Source organism: Panthera leo, chromosome D4 (assembly GCF_018350215.1).
Source record: "Panthera leo isolate Ple1 chromosome D4, P.leo_Ple1_pat1.1, whole genome shotgun sequence".
Classification (NCBI taxonomy): Eukaryota; Metazoa; Chordata; class Mammalia; order Carnivora; family Felidae; genus Panthera; species Panthera leo.
Window position 1 is genome coordinate 62,111,206 of NC_056691.1, and position 18,473 is coordinate 62,129,678.

The following is an 18,473-nucleotide window of genomic DNA, read 5'->3' on the forward strand; positions in this document are numbered from 1 at the left end:
TAGCCTGGGGGAAGGGAGAGCTCCTCGCCCGTGACCCTCCCACGTATCCTTCCCCCACCGCTAACTCTCCAATTTACAGAACCCAACCTCCGACTGTGGTTTCTCAGGCCTCGGGTACCCCGGGCCTGGGAAGCGTAAAGACGCGTGCGGAGAGTGAAGACAACGGGGGAAGGTGCACTCTTCGCCACCAGAGGAAAAGATAGGAAGGCAAGGGTGGGGGCAGCGGTGTTCCCCCTTAACTAGGGCGGGAGGCCGCCCGAGCGTCTGTCGAAGGGTCTGTCATTCCTTCACTCACCAGGAGCAGCAGGGAGCATCTAAGGTCGGGTAATGATAGGAAGACGGCAGGATTCATGGTAACGTCGGGGTCCGCGGCTGGGACTGGGCAGGGTTGGGTTGGGTTAGGAAAGGGCTGGGCTCCGGGAGCCGGCGGCAGCGGACGATCGTCCCGGCAGCGGCTCCTCGTCCTCTGGACCCGGAGCTCCAGCGGCGAACACCCGGGACAACTTCCAGAGAGGCCTCGCACACCCTCACTTCCGGGTCCTGCCCACCTCGGAGCATATTGGGAAATGTAGTCCTGCACCACTCTCATCGAGCACGTCACTGGGCATCCAGAACTTCTTTCCCATCAGACTCTCCGCCTAGGTCCACCGAGTTCTCCGCGCGCGGGGCCCTGTGGGATACAAAGAGCCGAGGGCGGTGAACCTCTGTTTTTAGAGGATGGGAACTACAATTCCCAGAGGGCAGTGCGAGGGAACGCCTCGGGCGGCCTTCGGAGGGGTTCTGCTAGTTTCAGCGCTGTGGGGTCTGTCCCAGTCGGCTGTAGTGTACTGTCCTGGCGGGAGGGGCGGCCCACTGCGGGTCGTGCCTCCTGGAGCCGCCCCCGGGACGTGAGTCCTGGAGGAGGCGAGGGTGAGTAGGAAGGGGCCTGGCTGGGGAAGCTCCGATCGATCTGCATCGCCTTGGCCCCTACCTCAAGCTCAAGGCCCTCCTGGCCTCGGCTCTGGCCTGATCTTTCATCACTAGCCTCCTCGCCTGCTGCCTTTTCTTTCTGCGCTAATTACTGCATTATAAAGTCGGAGCCGCCTATCAGGGCCTCCGTTGAATGAGTGGATGCCGCATCTCTAATTGTCTGTGGGCTCGTAGAAGGAGTAGATCCGGGACAAAATGGGAAAGCACGTTGTAAACTGAGAAGCGTAACTGTGATCGCTACTAATGCATGGATCCCTACCTACAGGACAGTTACGAATTTCGTCAGCCGAGCCGTTCAGGATCTTAACCTGGCCCGAGTTAGCTCCCCAGCCTCACCTGTAAATGCCAAGCCAGGTCCCCGTGTCCCACCTGATAGCTACACAATCAAGTACCTGGGAGGCATTCTGCTTTTTTGTGGTTCTCCCTACTCCTTGCCTGTACTCCAGCTTTCCTCTGCCTTGGAATGGCCTCAGCCCCTTCTCTATCTGGAATGCCATCTCAAATGTCACCATCTCTGAGAACTTGCCAAAACACCAACCCTTTAGTCCTGATCAAAATGAGTCTTTGCTTGTGACTGCAGCACCACTAGTCTTGTACAGTTATATTATTAGAAGCATTTATTACACTGGCTGGTTTTATAATTAGTTAATGATACCTGTACATTATAACTGACGAATAGTTTTGATGTTCATTTATAAAAATTATTTACAAAAGACATGAGTACTAAACGTGTGTGTGTGTGTGTGTGTGTGTGTGTGTGTGTGTAACTAAAAAAGGACCCTAGAGAATGCTTTTCCCAGGGTGACATTATTAGATGGTGGCAGAGCCAAGACTTTTAGTTAGGTCTCCTCTCTCCTAGTCCTGTGTTCTTATCCTTATACCACTCTCTACCTGTCTGACAAAAGAGAAATGGGGAATTAAAAAAAGATCAGACGCTCATGAGTATAACCTCTTTAGTCCAAGAAATTAAACTTTGATCCTGCTCACCCTCTGGACTTAGCACCCAGCCTATGACTTTTCATTCAACAAACACTGACTGAACACCAGCTATGTACCTGTTACTATGATAAGTGCTAACAATTACGAGGTGAAATATATAAAAAATATATTTAACTGAGATCTAAACAGTGTATTTTTCAAAAGGCATATGAAGAGGCTTGTCTGTGTGTGTGATTCTGATATGCCTAAAAGTGATCACTTAGAATCTAAAATGGTACGTATTAGAGTTCAGAGCAGTGCCTAGTACATAGCACTCAACTTATTGAATGGATCAACGGTCTACCTTTTTCATTGTTCGTATTTTACAGGAAATCAGAGAGCTGAGGTAGCCTAAGGAGATGCTATTTATTATTCACAGAATCAGGCCTAGAGCCCAAGTGCAATTCCTCTTTTACTGTGTTCCCGCCTCCATCCATTTTGTAGCTTCTTTCAAGTCATTTTAATATAATCCTGTCTATGACAGTGGTCTTTCTGACATGACAGACATGACAGAAGTGTCTCACAAAGCCCATATTTTCTGCCAGCATGTTAACTCAAATTGTCAGCAAAATAAAGACATGAAGAGCTGACCTTTACCAAAATTAAGAAAACACTTTCACTTTGAGGCAGAATTTGAACCAATAATCCTTGTCAATGACAATACAAGTACTAGCTCATCAGTAGTGATAAATTTCTCCTACAAAACTCCCGGATCCTTAGGAGTCACAGAGATTGGAGTGACACTTTGGTGAAATCAGAAGAGGGTTTGTCTGCCCCTTTGGCAGCTATTAAATGGATGATTAGCAGCTGCTTTCTTTAGATAGGCGTGTATGCTTCAGTTTCCCATGCTCACCATGACTCCCGCTGGGTCTTACACTATTTACTTTCCTGGTCCTTGCAGGCATTCAACTGGGGAACTTTGATATAGCATCTTACATTTAGGAAGGAAGTTTAAAATCATAGATGCAACTACCCCTTTGTCTTTGAATTCTTCATGCTGCATTTCTGACATAATCCAGCCTCTGCTTCAACAGTCTTATGCTACAGAACTCACTATTTTTCTATGCAGCTGAGTTTCTAGAAGGTTCTAGCAAAACATATCGGGTTACCAGCCAGAACAAAATTTTTCTAAATGAAATATGGTTGATCCTAATGATGTGGTTTTTCCAAGTAAAATCCTGAGGTCGAGATCTCAAGCTAGGTATATTTCCTTGATGGGCAGAAGGCAAAGACAAATAAAAATTGTCCCTTTCGGCAGCATGAGAGAAAGAACTAAGTGCTTTCTAATTTAGCACTTAGATCTAGTTGATTCTGACCTGACAATAAATTCACATCATACCCATTTTGTGGCTTGATCATCACCTTTAATCCCAATATCAAATCTGATGTTTATTATTATGTGGAATCACAACAGAAGTCACTGTGGCTTTTGAGCCCTGTGCCTAAGGTTAAATACTGAGCCCCTCTTTTTTCCCTCGGGTAGCCCCTGAGAAGAGTTGTGGAAGCATCCATCCCTCTCATTTTCCAGATGACCAACTCGTACAAAGGGTCATTTATTTGGCCAACATTGTGGCAATTCTAGGACCAGGATTGCAGACTTTTTGAATCCTAGTCAACTATTCCAATTCAGCCATATTTATAACATACCCACTCAGTATGGATGAGACAGCTTTCAGAAATGTTTCCTGCATATACTCATGGTTTAAATCATTGTTTCAGGGTGCTCCAGTTGTGGAGAAGACTATGAACAGGTCAGAGAACTTGTTCTTTACTGGCTCCTCATTAGCATCCCAAGTTCATGCTGCTGCCATTAATGGAGATAAGGGTGCTCTTCACAGGCTCATCATAGGTAAGTGGTCCCCATAAATACAGAACCTTTAAAAATAACTCTGTCCTAGGGGAGTGTGTTAGTCTTAGTTGCAGTGTACTTATACATTTTAATGGCAATGTATCATTATTTATATTTCATACCAGAACTTGAACAAGAAAGTAAGTCCTAAAACTTAAAAAAAAAAAAAAAAAAAAAAAAAAGTTTAGGATTAGGTAAAAAGTACTTGAGAAATATCTGTATGTTTGACACTAAATCTGGATATGTACTCAAAGGTGCCAAGAGAATTAATTCATCTTTATAATAACAGAGATCTAGAATGAGATAGTGGATAATGATCTTCAAAATTTAGTATATACCCAAAGTACTAAAGCTTGCAAATAACTGAAATTGTAATGACTTAAAATTGATTAAGTGTTCTCCCTATCATTGAGTCAATTGATTGAAATAGATTCAATGTTCTCCGTATCATATACATAGAGGTCCATATAAAAATGCTAAAGGGAGAGAGCAAAGTGAGTAGGAAAGAGAGAGAGTATTCAGGGACAAAAATGGGTAAGGATTTTTCAGATATTGTAAAAACCTCATTTCCAGCTAATCAGAAGTCATTTATTTATTTAAAGAAAATAAATAAAAATGTATATTAAAAAATTTTTTAATATTAAAAAAATTTTTAATTAACATTTTTATTTTTGAGAGACAGAGAGAGACCGAGCGGGAGAGGGGCAACGAGAGAGGGAGACACAGAATCCAAAGCAGGCTCCAGGCTCTGAGCTGTCAGCACAGAGCCCGATGCGGGGCTGGAACCCACAAACTGTGAGATCATGACCTGAGCTGAAGTCGGATGCTTAACCGACTGAGCAACTCAGGTGCCCCCAAATGTATGTTTTTTAAATCTTTTCACACACCAGTGTCTAGTGACGTGATTGACGACTTGGACTGTAAAATAAAGTTCACACTACTTCAATTTCCATACAGGTTCCTTCAGAATTTATTTTTGCCCTACCTTTCCAGTTTCTCGAAAACCTTCTATCCATGCACCCTAACCCCTGACTAGGGGTTCCATTCCCTAAATGCCATGAATTTTATCTGTCTCCTCTTTTCTACCTCCTCATTCTCTTTTCTACTACACTCCTACTTATCTTTAAAGACAAAATTCTTTTACTACATCCCCTGTGCAGGCTTCTCTTTTCTATCAGAGACGTTCCCTCCTAATACCTCAACTTCATGTCAGCTACTGCATCCACAGTTATTTCCTGGAATGAGACATCTTCCACTGCCTCTGAGCCACTCATTCAAAAATTCCACCATTCAATTAAAACGCTTACTTCCAGTTCACCCACTAATGAGAACAATAGTTTTTCAAGTCATTAAGACTTGCAGTCCATTATCTTCTGCAGTTTCAACCATCTATCTCCTTTTGTCTTTTTCCCTCCTGCCATTGAGCCCTGATCCCATAGTCTACTGTTCAAATTCGTACCTAAGAAAAATTGTCTTTTCTCCTCACCTTCTGTTGCACCTGGCTGTTGCAACCCCAGCTATAAATGGACCTAATGCCAACCCCCGAACAATTTAACCGGTCACAAAGATTGGTAGCACCCTAATGTGGTTACCTACCTCAGATAGGCACCCAACACTTTCTACTCATTATACCACATTTCTCCATAAAGAGTGTTTCATACCTTCTCAGTCTCCTGAAATCTCTAGCCACCAATCCTCCCTCCCTCCGCTCTCATCCAATGCTTTATATTCCCTACAGAAAATGAGCTTTAAGAAGGAACTCCATCACCTTCCAGCATATCTAGAAATCAACCTACATCTGCATCCATCTTCTTTTCTCTTCTCTTCTCTTCTCTTCTCTTCTCTTCTCTTCTCTTCTCTTCTCTTCTCTCAAACAGACCAAATATCCCCTTCTGTCCAAGGTCAGTTCATCCACATATGTTCTGTATTCCATCCCTTCCTATCTTCTCAGGGACCTTGCTCCATTTTGTGTATAAACTTCTGATTACTACCCCTTCAATCTTTTCTTCTATATTCTTCCCATCAACATGTAAACATGCTCTAATGTCTCCATTACTTAAAAATCCCTTCCCAGGGAGCCTGATTGGCTCAGTCGGTTAAGCATCCAACTTTGGCTCAGGTCATGATCTCACGGTTGGTGAGTTTGAGCTCTGCATCAGGCTCTGTGCTGATAGATGCTGGAGCCTGCTTCAGATTCTGTGTCTCCCTCTCTCTCTGCCCCCCCCCCCTTGCTCACACACTCTCTCTCTCTCTTAAAAATAAGTGGTAAACATTAAAAAAAAATTTTTTTTAAATCCTTTCCCTATTCCTTCACCCCCCTCGAGGAGCTGCCATTGCTCTCCATATCTCTTGACTTCCCTCATAGCTGTATCAGTCATAGCCTGAAAACTGCTCTGGCAGTTACTTAAGAAAGATAGAAGTATATTTTATTCTCATCATAGTACAAAGATAAGTGGGCAGTCTATGGTGGCCACTTCACAAAACCATCCAGGGAGGCTGCTAGGACGTGGCTGTCTCGTCAACATGTGGCTTCCATCTTGGGTCAAAGGCAGATACTTCTGTTATAGCCATAGCCCAGCCAGCAGGGGTGGAGAGAGTTCAGAAAAGCCATTTGTCACTTAGGAGGTGGACTGGACTTAGACACAGAGCCACACCTATGACAAAGGAGGCTAAGGTATCTCTCCTTTGATGACATCATGCCCAGCTAAAGCTCAGAGTGCTCAATTCTTAGGAAAGAAAATAATCAGAGAATGGATATGGGTGAGGGGTGACAATTGTCACTCTCAGTCACCAAAACCAAGCTTCTTGAGCTATCTGCACTCCACTTCATTACCTCAATCCACTCTTTTATTAAAAGAAGACAAAACATACTTATTTAGAAGTATATATAGGGGCACCTAGGTGGCTTGATCGGCTAAGCGTCCGACTTCGACTCAGGTCATGATCTCACGGTCCGTGAGTTCAAGCCCCGCATCAGGCTCTGTACTGACAGCTCAGAGCCTGGAGCCTGTTTCAGATTCTGTGTCTTCCCTCTCTCTCTGCCCCTCCCCTGTTCATGCTCTGTCTCTCTCTGTCTCAAAAATAAATAAACATTAAAACAATTTTTTTAAAAACAAATAAATAAAAAGAAGTATATATAGAGAGAAGTACATGCAACTTATATGTAATGTTAATAAATAAATATAAAGCAAACATCTATGTAACTGCCATTAGGTCAAGAGACAGAGAACATTGTTCCCCTAGAATCCCCTAATACCTTCTACCCTACTCCGTGGAGTAATTTGCTTTCTTGACTTTTACAATAATAATTACATTGTAATTTTACTACCTAGGTATAGATCTTAAACACTATAGTCTAGTTTTGCCTTTTTGAACTTTTTTTAAGTGTTCCATGTTTTCTTGTACTGAAAGCTATGTATACAGTTTTGTCATTTTCCTGCTCAAAATTCTTTGCTTCCCATTATACTTGGAATAAAACTTAAGAGTGCACCTGTTCCTCTTTCCCTCTCCAGCTTCACCTTTATCCACTCTGTTCCAAGAAAAACTTGCTCTCTTTCATTTTCACAAACCCACCAAGCCCTTTTCTGTCTCAGGGCTTTTGCTGGAAATACTGTTCTCCCCCATTTTCTATCTGACCAACTCTTACTCATCCTTCAGTCCTCAGATTTTAGGTCATTTCTTCAAAGAGACCTGCCCTCAACATCCAGTCTCAGTGAAATTTTTTTGTTGTGTTCTCTCTTAGAACTCTGCAGGGTTTTCTTCATTGAACTTGTGTATTTATACATATGACTATCTTAATATCTCTCTCCCATAAGCTAGTAGCCTCCATGAGTATAGACTGTGTCTGTTTAATTCATCACTTTATTTGCAAAACCCAGCACGGTTCTGGACACATAATAGAGACAGGAGATATATTTGTTGAAGGAGTGAATAAATGTTACAATCATTCTTTTAAGTACCTTTCCTCCTAAGAGGCCTATAATCATTTTGAGGGTCAGGATTAATGGTGAATCAAGTTGAATCAAATTGAATTAAATTAAACTGATTTGAGAGGCAGGTTAGGATAAAATTCCATTGGAAATTTTTTTTTGTAACTCAGAATACCTCAAGAAAAAAATGTCTTATAAAAGGAACTCTTGGGGCGCCTGGGTGGCTCAGTCGGTTAAGCGGCCAACTTTGGCTCAGGTCATGATCTCACAGTCCGTGAGTTCGAGCCCCATGTTGGGCTCTGTGCTGACAGCTCAGAGCCTGGAGCCTGTTTCAGATTCTGTGTCTCCCTCTCTCTGACCCTCCCCTGTTCATGCTGTCTCTCCCTGTCTCAAAAATAAATAAAACGTTAAAAAAAATTTTTAAATAAAATAAAAGGAACTCTTTATTATTTTAATGAAAAATAACCTTCAAAGGAAACAAAACACACAGTGTTTTATAAATTAAAAATGGTTATACAGACTCAGTCATACAAATTAACTAAGTGTTGCATAACAAAACTTGAAATATTCTTATAACTTTAAATCCCAAAGAAATAAAAGTCCTTAAAAACAAAGCAGGACAAAATTCTGTGAAACCAGCATAGAGCTGATAAATTTATTTTATAAATGAGTTCCTTCTGTGTTCTATCATCTTGCTTCATTACCAAGTTTGAGCTGTTAACACTGCTCATCTTTTCAGAATTCTGCTGTCATGTCTTTTGAGAAAAGACCGTCATACCTGTGCTCCTGGCATTTCCCAATATTTGTATATCTCTATCAAAGTAATAACTGTTTCATCTTACATTTCAGTGTATCTTATGTATTCTTTTATTTAATGCATTTTGACGATCTCTGAATAGCTGCTTTTTCTCTTTCCTAAACTCATAATATAGTACTACAGATGAATAATTTTTTTTCTTGAATCTTTGCTCACCAACTGCTCACTAAACTCATTCACTTTAGCGTTTTCTGTTTTCCCTTCTCTGTTTCCATGGAGAAGTATGTCAGTGATGTGTTCGACTCCATGGAAACAGATGAGCATCTCTTTCTACATACACAACTAATTAAATCGAACACTTTCTATGCTGTCCATTGTTCTGGAGAAGGACTGAGGAGGCTTTCTCTGAATGAGACATCATTTTAGAAGCGATTTTTAGTGTTTAACCTAATACAACGGATTAATGTCTTAACATAACATTATGTCCTCGATTCAGATGATTTAGGGCTCAATCTTGGGCCCCAAAAGCATAAACATACATAGCAAAATCCTTACGTATTATGGTTGTCATTTGTAGATATGTAGCTTTTTCTCTTAACTTTAAATTCAGATAATTTGGATGAATACCAGTGATACAGTTGATAATAAAATTTAGTAGATTCATATTAATACTATACAATGTAGTATTGTAGAAAAGATGTGGATTTTAGAGTCACATAAATCTGAGTTTTGAGTTCTGGCTTTGTCATTTCTTCGCTGTATTACCTTGGGTAAGCCACTTAATCTTTTTGAGCCTCAATATCCTCATCTGAAAACCATAGACCATAATGCTTTATGTGAGCGTTCAATGGGGTAATGACTGTAAAACATCAAGGGTAACTATAGTTAATAATACTGTATCATTTATTTGAAAATTTCTGAGAGAAAAAAAGAAAGTTTTTAAGAGAGTAGATCTTAAAAGTTCTCATCACAAGAAAAACTTGTAACTATGTGGTGACAGATGTTAACTAGACTCACTGTGGTGATCATTTTGCAGTAGATACAAATATTAAATTATTATATAGTCGACCTGAAACTAACATAATGATATATGCTGAGTATGTCTCAAAAAAAAAAAAATCCAGCATCATACTTGACACATAGTAGACAATAAAAAGACCTTGTTACTGTTATTATTTTATCAGGTTGGACTTAACAGTAAAATGATCCAGGCTTACATGGTTTTAGAAATGTCTCAAAATGAAAAATTACTAAATGCAATGAAGAATAGTACTGTTTTCTTTGTGAAGACTAAACGGAATAATTTGTAGATATGCAAAGTGCGTAATGATTGATCGGACCATCACTGCTAATAGCGTTTGGGGTTGTTTGAGTGGTCAAGTGACAAGACAACACCATTCTGATTATACCACAACTTTTGATGCCCCATCCATGTTCTAAACAAGTGTAAACCTCTTGAGTTATTTTCTCTTTTTGACTATGACCTCTCCCAGCACAGTAGTTTAGTATGGCAAGGAGTCTCCTAAGTAGCAGACCAGTGACATTATTTCAGGTTAACATCTTACTTTACCTCAACCTTCACCTTAAACTTTAGGGTCACTAAATGTTTTATGAATGTTAGGTCGTGTGTGTGTGTGTGTGTGTGTGTGTGTGTGTGTGTGTGTGTGTTTATCAGCCTACATTTGTATGTACTCATACTTATAATAGTAATAAAATTAGCCAGCATTTCATAAAGTCATGTTCTATGTGCCAGACACTATATAAGTGTTTTGCAACTCATTAACTCATTTAGCAGCAAAACACTACAGAGTTTTGAATACTCTTATTACCCTCCTTTTATAGGTGAGGAAACCGAGGTGTAGAGAGATTTAGTGACTTGTCTGTAAGTAGCAGAACTTAGATTAGAGCCTGGAAGCCTGATTCCAAAGCTCATGCTTTTAACTACTAAACTATGGATCCTCCAGGCGTGGAGATATCTCTGTGTACACATGCACATTCATATGTATGGATACAGAGAGAATGAGAAACACAAGACAGGAAGAGCTGATTAGGTCTAAACCTTGACTGACGAACTGAATGGTTATCTAAATAGGACTTTTCCTAACCTTTTTGGCAATCTGGTAAAGCTTATGTACCCCTTCTCAAAAATATGTTTTTAAGAGCTTACGCATGGTATATAGGGATCCAAAGTAAAGTAGCTATGTTGAAGTACGGTTATCAAACTATTTTAAAATTATGATATTGCAGTATACCTACAATCATATTTTATTGATACATTAAATAGCAAGGTCTAATGGAAGATCTAACAAGTATAATTTCAAAATAGCAATGAGTTTAAATGCTATTTTAAGATACCACAATAACTATAATGAGATAATATGTGATAATATTTTATAAAATCTCAAGTGATCTCAAAATGTAATATGTCCCTTATTATTATTATAATTCTCATTTTATATGTTAGGACACTGAGACTCAGAAGTTAAGAAATTTAGTTGTAAGGTTAATAACTGCACAGCTGAGACTCAAACCAATTTGTTTGATTTTGAATCCTATGTTCTCTCTATTGTTTCCATGTTGCCTTTATAACAATAAGCGTGTAGTTTTTATTTTTTTACATTTATTTATTTTGAGAGAGAGAGAAAGGGACAAAGAGAGAACCCCAAGCAAGCTCCACATTGCCCGAACCCATGAACCGTGAGATCATGCCCTGAGCCAAAATCATGAGTCAGACGCTTAACCAACTGAGCCACCCAAGTGCCCCTAAGCAAATAGTTTTTTTTATTTTTTTAATATTTATTAAAAAAATTTTTTTTAATGTTTTTACTAATTTTTGAGACAGAGTATGAGCAGGGGAGGGGCAGAGACAGAGGGAGACACAGAATCCGAAGCAGGCTCCAGGCTACCAGCACAGAGCCTGACACGGGGCTCGAACTCACAGAGTGTGAGATCATGACCTGAGCTGAAGTCAGACGCCTAACCGACTGAGCCACCCAGTTGCCCCAGTGTTTATTTATTTTTGAGAGAGAGATAGAGCATGAGCTGGGGAGGGGCAGAGACAGAGGGAGACACAGAATTGGAAGCAGGCTCCAGGCTCTGAGCTGTCAGCAGAGAGCCTGACACGGGACTTGAACTCACAGACTGTGAGATCATGACCTGAGCTGAAGTCAGACGCCTAACCGACTGAGCCACCCAGGTGCCCCAGTGTTTATTTATTTTTGAGAGAGAGATAGAGCATGAGCTGGGGAGGGGCAGAGACAGAGGGAGACACAGAATCTGAAACAGGCTCCAGTCTCTGAGCTGTCAGCACAGAACCCAATGCAGGGCTCAAACCCACAAACCATGAGATCACGACCTGAGCTGAAGTCGGATGCTTAACCAACTGAGCCACCCAGGTGCCCTTGGTTTTTAAATGACCACAAATGCCTTCCCAAGATTGTAGCAATACAAAAGGTGTAATGTATGAAGTGGGCGAAAGCAGATGAAATGCATCTTTGATGCCACACGCAGGTAACATTTTACAACAAGCAAATAAAAGGTTAATAAAGAATGCTGGGGGCGCCTGGTTGGCTCAGTCGGTTAAGCGTTCGACTTCAGCCCAGGTCATGATCTCATGGTTCATGAGTTCAAGCCCCGCATCAGGCTCTGTGCTGATAGCTCAGAGCCTGGAGCCTGCTTCGGATTCTGTGTCTCCTCTTTCTGCCCCTCCTTAGGTGACGCTTGCACTCTCTCTCTCTCTCTCTCTCTCTCTCTCTGTCAAAAATAAATAAACTTAAAAAAAAAGAATGCTGGATTTGCTCGTGTTGGACAGGGTGGCACAGTACCTATTAGGTAGCAGCTATCACTGTAAGTGACAGTCATATCTTCTAACTGCTAAGTTGGAGCTCTGGTTTCTGCACGTACCAACCCATTAACCATCCAGACTCTTCTGCTTCAGCTAGACTTAAAATAACTGCATGCTGTGGAACGGTGGCCTTCCAGTCACGGTCCCATCTCAGCTTTCTGAGCTATGTTCAGGCTGAGCACATGCAGAATGCCAGCCCCCGGTAAGCAAGCACCATTTGGTCATGGATTAGAGGCTATCTCCACAGTCGCCAGAGTAATTAAAACAACAGAGCACACTAGCCAGCTGCTTTCTATATTAGCTGCTCCTGGCAGGAATTCAAATTTAAGTGCACTGCTGTAGAGTGAATATGAGTTTACATCCCAAACCCTACATGTGTGCAACGTATTGCAGTTACCAAACACTTCCAAACAGGAAATTATTTCACTCAAACATCAAAATAAGCTGTTGTGCAGACTGGACGGGTATTGGCTGAATGCTATAATTGAGAGACCTAAAGAAGGGGGGATGGTAGGTCAATTAAGGCGCAGGCCTCTCTCGGTTATTATTCCCTTTTAGCCAGGAAGCTCAGAACCTGATAGGATTCCCGTTACTCAGAAACTAGCCATAGAGCCTCTGTCCCCTAAAGCAACTCAAAACAGGACCTAAATGAAGCTGAATGCTGCTTTTCTAATCAGGAATAGGGGATACATGCTTTCAGACTCCTCAAATACACAAATTCTGCCACATAGGCAGGCACAACATACTGGATGGTGGCCACATAACCCAATTAAATCTTCTCTGTCGGCAAGTGTCATAACGAGTCACGCAAAAACAAGTATTTCAGGGATTGAAGAGGAGGCTTGAAGTTTCCCTGTACCTTACAGAAGACTTGGGAAAAACATAGCAATTGGCCTAAAGTTCTATATCCTAGGAGGTACAGTTACCTATTAACCCCATGGTGTTGACTTCACTTTGGCCCTAAGAAGCCTAGTCAGGTAGCATTATCCCAGTAGATGATGATTGCCTCCATTTCTGAACATGTGTTCTTGTGACCACAGTTCCCAAATCTTCTCCCTCAGTAACATGTCCAATGAGAAATGAAACCTGAATTACCATCATCTTGCTAATCCTACATACTGCTGTAGGATTACAGCACTGGAAGCCAATACAGTGGCAGAGAGTGCCCTTCCATCATGAAAGACAACTAGAGACTGGTCTTGTTTGCATATTCTCTAGAAGTATCATTTTAACTCCACCAGGGCTCAAATGATAAAAGGAACATGCTCTACCTATAATATGGTTTAGTTTTATTAATGAGTTTGGGTTTAAGTGAGTCCTTATCTATAAATGCAGTGATAGAATCTCTGGAAACTTCTGGATTAGACATTAGACATTGTGGAGGGAATAACACCCAGCACTGTGTTACCACTCAGCACAGGGGCTTCTATTATCAGATACGGTGAATCAGATGCAGAAGTTGCCTCTATCTCCCAAACTGAGATTCTGAAAAAGAACACCTACCTCCTCTAGGAGTTATACACAAATTGTAAGTCTCTTTCAGATCTCAAAAGCGATGACCTCTCTTGCTTTATTACCAGGATACATGGAAACGTGAATCAGCAAAACGAGTTATCTAAGAAACTAAAAAGTACTTCTGGGTCCTAACACATCCAAGATTTAAATATATATTGAAATATATTATTTATTTATTTATTTATTTTTATTCATTTTTGAGAGAAAGAGACAGAGTGCGAGCGGAGGAGGGGCACAGAGGAAGACAGAGAATCTGAAGCACGCTCCAGGCTCTGAGCTGTCAGCACGGAGCCTGACGCAGGACTCGAACTGACAAACCACGGGATCATGACCTGAGCCGAAATTGGGCACTTAACCAACTGAGCCATCCAGGTGCCCCTATACTGAAATATTTAGAGCTAACACAGTAGCTTAATCTCAGGCACAAAACAACTAAAACAGAAGTGTGACACCTTCTCTTTCTTCTCCTAGCATTTATATTTCCCTTCAAAAATATTTCATTTGAACAGCTTTAGCAGAGTTTATGCCAAAGCACCTTAGAAGTCACTGGCTTCCCTCATTTTCAACTTGTATGTGGTAACCCTCAACTTATATATGAATACCTGATCGTTGTCTGTGATGAAAGTAGGAAATTTTTTTCACTTAAAGTACATGTCAGGAAGTATCTTTTGTTGTTGTTTTAAAGTAAACTTTATTGAGGCATAATACACTAAATACAGTAACCCCAATCCTTGCTACTCTAGAGTTACTTAATTTTAACAAATACGTAGTCATGTAATCGCCACCATCAAGATATAGGCAAGTTCCATCACACCCCAAAATTTCCCTGTGTCCCTTTATAATCAATGCGTCTTCACATCCCAGCCCTTGTAACCACTGGTCTGTTTTCTCTCCCTACAGTTTTATCTTTCCAAGTATGTGGTGTAAATGAATACCATATGCACCCTTTGAAACAGAGTTCTTTCACTTAGTATAATACATTTGAGATTTTTTCCTGGTTGAGTAGGTCAGTAGTTCATGCCTTTTTATTACTGAGCAGTATCCTACTGTATGGATGACTACAGTTCTTTTGTCATTCTCCACTAGAAGGCCAATTGGGATATTTCCAGTTTTTAGCAATTATGAATGAGACTTCCTTAAATGTCCAAATACAAGTTTTTATGTGAACATCAGCTTTCATGCTTTTGTTTCTCCTGAGTAAACACCTAAGAAAGAGATTATTGGGCCATGTAGTAAGTCTATGTTTAACTTAATGAGAAACTGGCAGTTTTCTGTAATGGCTATACCATTTTGAACTCCTACCAGTGATGGCTGAGAGTTCTCATTGTTCTGTATCCTCACCAGTGTTTGGTATTGTCAGGTTTGTTTTTAGTTTTGGTTTTGTTTTAACCATTCTAATGGATGTGTAATGGCATCACATCATGGTTTGAATTTATATTTCCCTGTGTATTAATGATGTTTGGCGTCTTTCTACATGTGTATTTGGTGAAATTTTTCTTTAAAACTTTTACCCATCTTTTAATTTCATTATCTGCCTTTTTATTATTCAGTTGTAAGAACTCTTTTTTGGGGGGTGTTGAATTTTATAAGTTCTTTATATTTTTTGGATACTAACCCTTTATCAGATATGTCATTTGCAAATATCTTCTCCCCTTCCATAGATTGCCTTTTAGTTTTGTTGGTTTATTCTAGGTAGAAGACTTTATCAGATATGTGTTTTGCAAATATTTTCTCCCAATTTGTGGCTTGTCTTTCTGTTTTCTTAACAGTGTCTTTCAAACAGCATTTTTAATTTGGGTGAAATCCAATTTATTGATTTTTTTAATGGATTGTTCTTTAGTATCGTGTCTAAGAAATCTTCGTCTAACTCAAGGTCACAGAGATTGTCATTTTTGTTTACTTCTAAGAGTTTTATATAGTTATAAAGGTGTTACATTTAAGATTATGATTCACTTTGAGATAATTTTTGTATATGGTGAAAAATACAGGGAAAGTTTTTGGTTTGTTCATTTTTTTAGTTTTGTGTATGGATGTCCAGGTTTTCCCAGCACCATTTATTGAAGATTATCCATTGGTTTGCCTTTGCACCTTTGTCAAAAATCAGCTGATCATATACATATATGAGTCTGTTCAGTACTCTCAATTCTGTCCTATTGATCTAAGTGTCCTTTTTCGGCCATTTAACTTAAATTTGAATTTATGGGCGTAAAATTGTTCATAATATTTCCCTATTTTCCATTTAATGACTTCAGGCTCTGTAGTGTTGTACCTGCTTTCATTTCTGATATTGGAAATTTCTGTCTGCTCTGTTTTTAATGATCACTCTGATCAGAGATTTATCAATTTCAATGTTTTCCAAGAGCCAACTTTTAGTTTCATTGATTTTTTTCTAGTGTTTTTCTAATTTTAATTTCATTGATCTCTGCTCTTATCTTATTATGTACTTCCTCTGCTTGATTTGGATTAAATTTGGTCTTCTTTTTTTAGTGCCCTAAGGTAGAAGTATAGATCATTGATTTGAACCTATTGTTCTGTTGTAATACAAGTATTCAATGCCGTATATTTTCTTCTAAGTCCCCTCATGTGTAGAGTATGAACCTTACAACAGTACTTTTATTTTCATTCATTTAATTATGTTTTTTAATTTCCCTTGAGATACTCTCTTTAACTCATGGATTATCTGTGTGATGTTTAATTCCCAAATATTCAGTGATTTCCCATTATATTTCTGTTATTGATTTGTAATTTAATTACATTATTGTCAAAGAATATGCTTTGTATGATTTCACTTCTTTCTTTAAAGTTTATTTATTTATTTTGAGAGAGAGAGAGAGCGAGCAAGCACAAGAGGGGGAGGGGCAGAGAGACGGAGGGAGAGAGAGAATCCCAGGGTGGGGCTCAAACTCCTGAACCTGAGTTCGATCATGACCTGAGCCAAAATCAAGAGTTGGACACCCAACTGACTGAGTGACCCAGGCACCCCTGTATGACTTCACTTCTTTAAATCTGTTAATGTTTGTTTTATGACCCACTATATGGTCTATTTTGGTGAATGGTCCCATCGGTGGGTTGTTTTTTTGTTTTTTTGCGGGGTTTTTTTGGTGTTTTAAAAGGTTACATACGTGGCTGTTGTTAAGTGACATGATCAATAAGTATCAGTTATATCCTGCTGTTTAATGGTATTCAGTTTTTTTTCTGTCATCACTGCTTTTCATTTTAGTAGTTCAACCAATTATTGAGAGAGAGAAGGGTATTGAAGTTACCCATTATAATTGTAAATTTTTCAAATGTTTCATTCACATCTATCAGTTTTGGTGCTTCTATTTTGAAGCTCTGTGATTTGGTACATACACATTTAGTACAGATTGTTATGTATTCTTGGTGAATTGATCCCTTTATCGTTATATAATGTTTCTGTTTGCCCCTGGTAATTGTCTTTGCTTTGAAGTCTATTTTATCAGATTTAATATCTGATATTAATCAGCTTTCTTTTAATTAGCACTTATATAGCATATCTGTGCTCATTGTTTTACTTTTAATCTACTTATTATATTTCAAATGAGTTTTTTTATAAATAGCATATAGTTGGGTCTTTGTTTTATATCCACCTCTTTTTTTATTGGTGTATTTTTTGTCATTTACCTTTAATGTAATTATTGGTGTTAAGATTTAAGATTTCTAGTTTATTATGTCTTTACTGTTTGTAAACACTGTTTTCCATTCCTGTTTTTTCCTCTTTCCTGTCTTCCTCTGAATTTCTTAAATGTTTTTAGTTTTCAATTTTAATTTATATGTAGTGGGGCTATTTGTAACAGCTTTATTGAAATTTGCCATACATCCATACCATGCAATTCACCAATTTAAAGTACAATTCAGTGAGTTTGTATATTCAGAGTTGTACAAACATCACCATGATTAATTTTAGAACAACTTTATTACTCCCCAAAGAAACCCTGTATACCCTTTAGCTATGACCCTTCAAATGCCTGCCTTATTTATTCCTCAGCCCAAGCAAGCACTGGCTATAGAATTCTTGTTTGACAGCTCATCTCTACCCTTACCCCCAACACTTGAAAAATGTTCTGTCAATAGTTTCTCATGAGAAATACATTGTGACGAATAGTTTTTCCCTTATAATATGTTCTTCTCTCTGGCTGCTGTCGTGATTTTTTTCTTCTTTAGTTTTCAAGTTTTGATTATGATTGACTCAGCATGGATTTCTTGGGGTTTATTCTGTTTGAGTTTTGCTCAGCTTTTTAAATCTGTAGGTCTGTGTCTTTCATCAAATTTAGGCTATTTCCAGCCATTACTCCTTCAAGTATGTTTTTAGCCCTTCATTCTTTTTCCTCTCTTTCTGGAACTCTGGTGATATGAATGGTAGGTACTTTGTTATTGTCCCATGGAGCCCTGACACTCACTGATTATTTTGTTTCTGTCTTTTCTATCATTTCTTCAGATTGCATAATATTTATTGGTCTGTCATCAAGTTCAGTGATTCTTTCCTCTGTCATCTCCATTCAGTGAGGTTTTTATTTTAGTTATTTTATTTGGTTATTTACTTGTTTATTAAACTGTTTATTATTCCGAAATTTTCATTTGGTTCATCTTTATATTCTGTCTTTCTTTGCTGTG

The 18,473-nt window shown here is 39.3% G+C and overlaps 2 protein-coding genes across 7 annotated transcripts in view; one reads left to right on the forward strand and one right to left on the reverse strand.

Moving 5' to 3' along the window:
• ERP44 (endoplasmic reticulum protein 44) overlaps positions 1-616 on the reverse strand; it is a 94,324-nt gene extending 93,708 nt beyond the window's left edge. The window contains exon 1 of the mRNA XM_042913675.1: positions 296-616. Coding sequence (XP_042769609.1) covers positions 296-589 — 294 coding nt within the window. The 5' untranslated portion in view covers positions 590-616. The remainder of the gene's footprint in view (positions 1-295) is intronic.
• The window catches only part of INVS (inversin), a 173,909-nt gene that overhangs the window by 15,765 nt on the left and 139,671 nt on the right, over positions 1-18,473 (forward strand). For 4 of the 6 annotated variants that reach the window (XR_006196012.1, XM_042913662.1, XM_042913671.1 and 1 more), the window contains exons 1-2: positions 777-909; positions 3,667-3,796. Coding sequence is in view for 5 of the 6 variants with exons in the window: in XM_042913662.1 (XP_042769596.1) it covers positions 3,691-3,796 (106 nt within the window). In the remaining variant the exon portion in view is untranslated. Of the gene's footprint in view, positions 1-776; positions 910-3,666; positions 3,797-18,473 lie in introns of those variants that run through there. The other 2 variants (XM_042913663.1, XM_042913664.1) reach the window with 1 other exon arrangement.